This window comes from Microtus ochrogaster, unplaced genomic scaffold, assembly GCF_000317375.1.
Source record: "Microtus ochrogaster isolate Prairie Vole_2 unplaced genomic scaffold, MicOch1.0 UNK4, whole genome shotgun sequence".
NCBI classification, from domain to species: Eukaryota; Metazoa; Chordata; class Mammalia; order Rodentia; family Cricetidae; genus Microtus; species Microtus ochrogaster.
In genome coordinates, this window is record NW_004949102.1 from 17,366,004 (window position 1) to 17,371,700 (window position 5,697).

The 5,697-nt window shown below is 42.3% G+C and overlaps 1 protein-coding gene across 1 annotated transcript in view; it reads left to right on the forward strand.

Moving 5' to 3' along the window:
• Window positions 1–5,697, forward strand: part of Agk (acylglycerol kinase) — a 93,675-nt gene that overhangs the window by 36,785 nt on the left and 51,193 nt on the right. Inside the window, exons 3-5 of the mRNA XM_013353233.2 lie at window positions 1,953–2,058; window positions 3,514–3,593; window positions 5,068–5,182. Of these exons, the coding sequence (XP_013208687.1) occupies window positions 1,953–2,058; window positions 3,514–3,593; window positions 5,068–5,182 (301 nt within the window). The remainder of the gene's footprint in view (window positions 1–1,952; window positions 2,059–3,513; window positions 3,594–5,067; window positions 5,183–5,697) is intronic.

The following is a 5,697-nucleotide window of genomic DNA, read 5'->3' on the forward strand; positions in this document are numbered from 1 at the left end:
TAATGACAGCTTGAAATGTGCAGGCAAATGGATGGAGCTAGAAAACATCACATTGAGTGAGGTAACCCAGACCCAGAAGGACAAATATCACATGTACTCACTCATAGGTGGCTTTTAGACATAAGTCAAAGGAAAGCAGCCTACACTTCACAACCTCAGAGAAACTAGACAACAATGAGGACCCTAAGAGAAACATAGGTGGATCTAATCCACATGAGAAGTAGAAAAAGACAAGATCTCCTGAGTAAATTGGAGAGGGGAGAAGGGAAGGGGAGAGAGGAAGCAAGGCAGCACTCAGACAGACATGATTCTGGAGAGGTAGCTGACTGAGTTCTACATCTGTGTGGACAGACAGTAGGAAGAGAGGATCAGACAATAGAAAGAGATCACCATGCTGGGCCTGGATTGAGCTTTTATAACCTCAAAACCCACTCCCCCAACAAGGTCACATCTTCAATAATGCCCTATCCTATCAGTCTGTGGGTGCCATTTTCTTTCAGACCGCTGCATTCCATGCCCTAGCCCCCATAGGCTTGTAGCTGCATCATAATGCAAAGTGCATTTAGTCCTACTTCAAAAGTCCTGTAGTCTATCACAGTCTCAACCATGTCTGAAAGTCCACAGTTCAAAGTCTCTGATACTCATGGCAATCTCTTAACTATAAGCCCATGTAAAATCAAAATTTAAAAAAATGTAGATTACATATGTGTAACATGCAATGGCACAGGATATACATTACCGTTCCAAAATGGAGGAAAGGGAGTATAGTGAGGAAATACGGGACCACAGCAAGACTGAAAACCAGCTGGTAAACTCCAAACTCCGCATTTCCATGCAAGATGCCAAAGTGCTGTTCAGATCTTTTCAGCTTTGTTGACTCTATCACATTGTTTTCTCTTGGGCTGGTTCTGCTTCCTGTTAGCAACTTTCTTGGCAAGTGTCTTACAGCTCTGGCATCTCCAACATCTTGGGGTTTCCAAGGCAATCCAGGCTTCACCTTTACAGCTTCACACAATGACCTTTCTAGACTTCCATATAGGGATACCCTGGCATGCCTGGCTTCAGCACCTTTCCTTAATCGAGAAGGGAGATCCATACCCGTTTCTTCTATGCTTAACTCTAAAACCAGAACTGTGCAACCAAGAACTTCCAAGTTCAAACAAATATCCCTTTTGTTCAAATACATTTTCACCAGCTTTCAGTTTTCAATAGTTTCCTTCACTATCTAAGTTTACTGTTCTGGAACTTACTCTGTATTCCAGGCTGGCTTTGGACTCTTAAACCCATCTGCCTCTGCTTCCCCAATATTAGGATTAAAGGTATGTGCCACCACACCTGACCCTAAGCTTTTCTTTAATTCCTTTTCACTGTTCACATGTTGGAAGCTTAGCTAGGTAGAGTCTTGTTCTGAGGTTACCACTCCCTGTATTCCATTAAGCATCAGGCTTTTTTATCTGTTTACATGTTCTGATGCTGCTTTTCTCCTTCAACTTCACATTTTGTATTTTTTCTTGTTTAACTTGCTCCTTTTCATTATAGATCTACATAAGACTAGCCACTAATAGCCGCACAACATGGGTAATGCTAATTTGTGTGGAAATGTCCTCCTCTGCCAAACTGTTAATCCATAATTCATTAATTTAGCCTCAGGCAGAGTTTTTGGTCAAGGGCAGAAAACAGCCACATTCTTCACCAAAATATCACAAAACAATCTCTAGGCCACATACTAAAATTCTTCTCTTCTGAAACCTCTTGAGTTAGCCCCCATAGTTCTTATCACCCTCATCACCATTGTCTTCCATTCTTCTACTAGTATGACCCGTTAAGCCCCACTTAAAATGTCCAATCGCTTTTCTAGTCCAAAGTCCAAAAGTGTTCCATATTCCTCAAGGCAAAATATTGTCAGGCTGATCACAGGAATACCCCACTCCCGGTACCAACTTCTGTCTTAGGGTTTCTATTGCTGTAAAGAAACATCATAACGAAGATAACACTTATAAAGAAAAACATTTAATTGAAGCTGGCTTATATAATGCCTCTTCCTGTGAGTCTATGGGGGTAATTTTCTTTCAGACCACCACAGCTGGCTTAGTTGCTTTTTTCCTGATGGAATTCTAGAATGGAGTGTAACGGAACAAAAGGATATTTGGGATTTAGCAGCAAAATGTCAAAGTTTGAGTAAGAGTAAAAAAATAACAGAAATGATGATGGGCCAGGTAGTTTTTTGTAAAGAAAATATCTTTTTGAAGCATTTGGAAAGTGTATGTGTGTCGGGGTGGGGGGCATGTGCATGTCTGAGCACTTACGTCTCTGTGAGCCGGAGGTTAGGATTGGTATGTCATCCTCAGTAGATTTCCCACCTAATTTCCGATTCATTGTTTCTTACTGAACTCAGAGCTTGCTGTTCCAGCCAGACCCGCTGCCCCTAGGACCTGCCTGTTCACCTCCCAGCTCTGGGGCTGTAGACTACATTGACACTCTCCACTTTCTACCTGGATGCTGGGGATTGAGCTCAGTTCCTTAGGCTTGCACAATAAGCACTTTATTCTTCCTTTACCCACTGAGCCCTCTCCTCAGCTCAGAGGGTGTTTATTTAGAAGCAAGAATGGACAACCAGAAAGGTGGTAGATTTAGAATGAGTTATTTAATACAGTATCTTTGTATAACTTTTTTCTCTAATTGTTACTTTTTAATTCTCTTCTAGATTTCTGCTGCCATAGCCCCGATTTGTTTCTTCTTCTCTTCCCTCTCCCCTCCCGAGACAGGGTTTCTTTGTTTAATAGCCTGGCTGTCCTGGAACTCAGTTTGTAGACTACGCTGGTCTTGAACTCACAGATATCCACCTGCCTCTGCCTCCCAAGTGCTGGGATTCAAGGCATGCGCCACCACCGCCCAGCTCACGTTTCTGCTCTTCCTATCCTTCTCCCCAGCTCTCTGCTCCAGACAGCACAGTTGGAGCTGTTGTCCTGTTGCCAGTTTGAATGCTCACATTTACTTCTCCGCTTCTTGATTCCACTCAGCCTTAGACCAGTGGAGTGGAAAAGGCTTGAGTAATGGGCTTCTTTTGTGTATGCAGATGTGAAAATTCACTGGTAACATAGATTTGACAGGGGTGGGGGAAGATAAGTTTCAGTAATGAACTGGAAGAGAAAGGATTGTCCACTGAAAACTGAAGCCACATGGGTTAAACTTCCCTTCTCATAGCCTGTGGCCTTGCACGTTGTATGCTTGTAATAAAGTCAGCAATATCTTCTAGAAGATACTGCCCCTGGTAAGTGAAGCAAGGTTTTATCCTAACGTAAAATGGCTTACTGTCACTGAATAGCAGTGTCCCTGTGTTACATTGCCTGTGGTGGTTCTGTTATGGAGATCATGAATGAGCTTTTGTTCTTTGGCCAGAAGTAAATTCTTTGGGGATGAAAAAAATGTATGTGATAATTAATACGTGATAATTATTCAGCTATTCGGCTGAATAAAGGGCATTTAATTGAAAATTCCTCTTTTCCCTTTCAGGTGTTTGGCAACCAGCTCATTCCTCCCAATGCACAAGTGAAGAAAGCCACAGTCTTTCTCAATCCTGCGGCCTGCAAAGGGTATTTCAGCTTGTGACTTTCTGTACTCAGTGTTTCTAAAGACAAAAGATAAAATCCCCACACAGGTGGTTAGGCTGTGTAGGACCAGAATGACTGGGACCAATACTCCACAGTGGAAGTAACAGGTTCCTGTCAAGTAGCCATAGGTGGTCTGACCTTCAACAAACACCAAGGCTTTGTGTCCTCTTCGGAGTGATCCTCTTGGGAGTGATTGTCACCCTGCTTTACTAATTGTGTCAGGCTGTCACCATAGACAAAGATGTAGAGATGACCAAGAGCACTGTGGGCTCAGGAGGACAGTGTGCTCTTTCCAGAGAAGGGAATCCTTAGCTGGTCCTGGAGGAGCATGTTCATTATTCCCAAACGAGGATGCTGCCAATACGGCAGTGATAGGGAGAAGAATGACCGTGTTCCTCTGTAACTGATGCACAAAGGGATTATGCGGAGGGAATTCAGTGTGAGGAAAGCTGGGCTTTTGTTTACAATGCTGTCTTTCTTGGTCGTATGTACTCGATGAAATGCAGGGGTACTGTGAAGGAGAGGAGAGGGTGCGGAGGAATCAAAGTGATTATAAGTGAGGGGAAATGCAGAACAGAAAAAGAGAGTGTACAGTGTTAGGCGGTTGGAGAGGTCAATACAGAAAAAGAGAGTGTACAGTGTTAGGCGGTTGGAGAGGTCAATACAGAAAAAGAAAGTGTGCAGTGTTAGTTAGGCGGTTGGAGAGATCAATACAAAGACACTGACCATTTTGGAAAAAAGCAATTTAAGATTTACATTTTATAAAATAGAATGAAAGAATTGAAGAGGAAAAAAATGATGCCTATTGTTTTCCCAGTGTCTAGATCAGCTATGCTTTCTGAGTAATTTGTGAATATTTATTAGGTTGGATGCTCTAAAATTGAAGTCACATGACATTGGTAATGAGTAGTTAGGGTCGTGTTTTAAATGTCCAGGCAAAATGTGGAGCAAAAAGGAGCAGGGGCCCCAAAGTCAGTTTGGGGGATATGTATGATCTTTTGGGGAAGCTTGAGCTTGACTCCATACTAAGTGGTGTATGCACCCGTTCTGTAAATTGTGCCTGATTATGCAGATTAACCTTGCTTAATAGACTACTGCTAGGCTTGGTTCAGGCCTCTCCCCTTCTTCATAAACACTAGGTTTCACATCAGTAATAAACCATATTGCTAGGTCCTTAAACAGCACAGCTGAAATACCCAGTCCATCAGTCACTGTGACCTGGGGAAGGAAGAGTTCAGTGTGTATGCGTGTGCGTGTGTGTGTTTGTGTGTATTGTTCTGCTTCTAGAATATTCTGAGTGACTCAGCCACCTAAATCCTCAGTTTACTTAGCTATAAAACTAAACAACAAAAGAGACACAAAACCAAACACAGACTGTAAGAACTAGTATGTAGAACACAGATGTCTTTTTTATTGTGTTAAGTGGGATGGTGCTTCTGAGTGTTATTGTTTATAGAAAGTCCTGGGGACTGTCTGCTGCTGTCAGTGTCTGGCTGGGCTCAGAATGTTCTCCACCTCACACTCTCACTTCTCCCAAGATTTCTTCCATGGCCCCTTCACCTCCTTTAAAGGTAGCTGCCTATTGTGCTTGTCCTTTAGAAACCTTCAGTTTCTGGTGACAGAGTTTTGGTAGTTTCCTTAAGATAGAATTGACTATTGTAAGTTCTATCTTCCTTAGAAGTGGGATTTTTGTTGTTTTGTTTTTTTCCCTAGGCCACATTATTTTATATTTACAAATTTAATTTTTAAAGATGTATTTATATATGTATTTATGTATATGGCAGCTCTATTGACTTTATGCCAGAAGAGGACATCAGATCTCAGTACAGATGGTTGTGAGCCATCGTGTGGGTGCTGGGAATTGAACTCAGGATCTCTGGAAGAGCAGCCAGTGCTCTTAACCATCGAGCCATCTCTCCAGCCCAACAAACTTAATTTTTTATAGATGATTTAGGTCCCTCTTACATCTTATATAACTACATGAACATAAACATACGTGTGTTCACGTGTTTGTGTGTGCATGCATATGTGTGGGCACATGTGTGCACATGTTTATAGAGGCCTGAGGTTGATGTGGGACCATCTT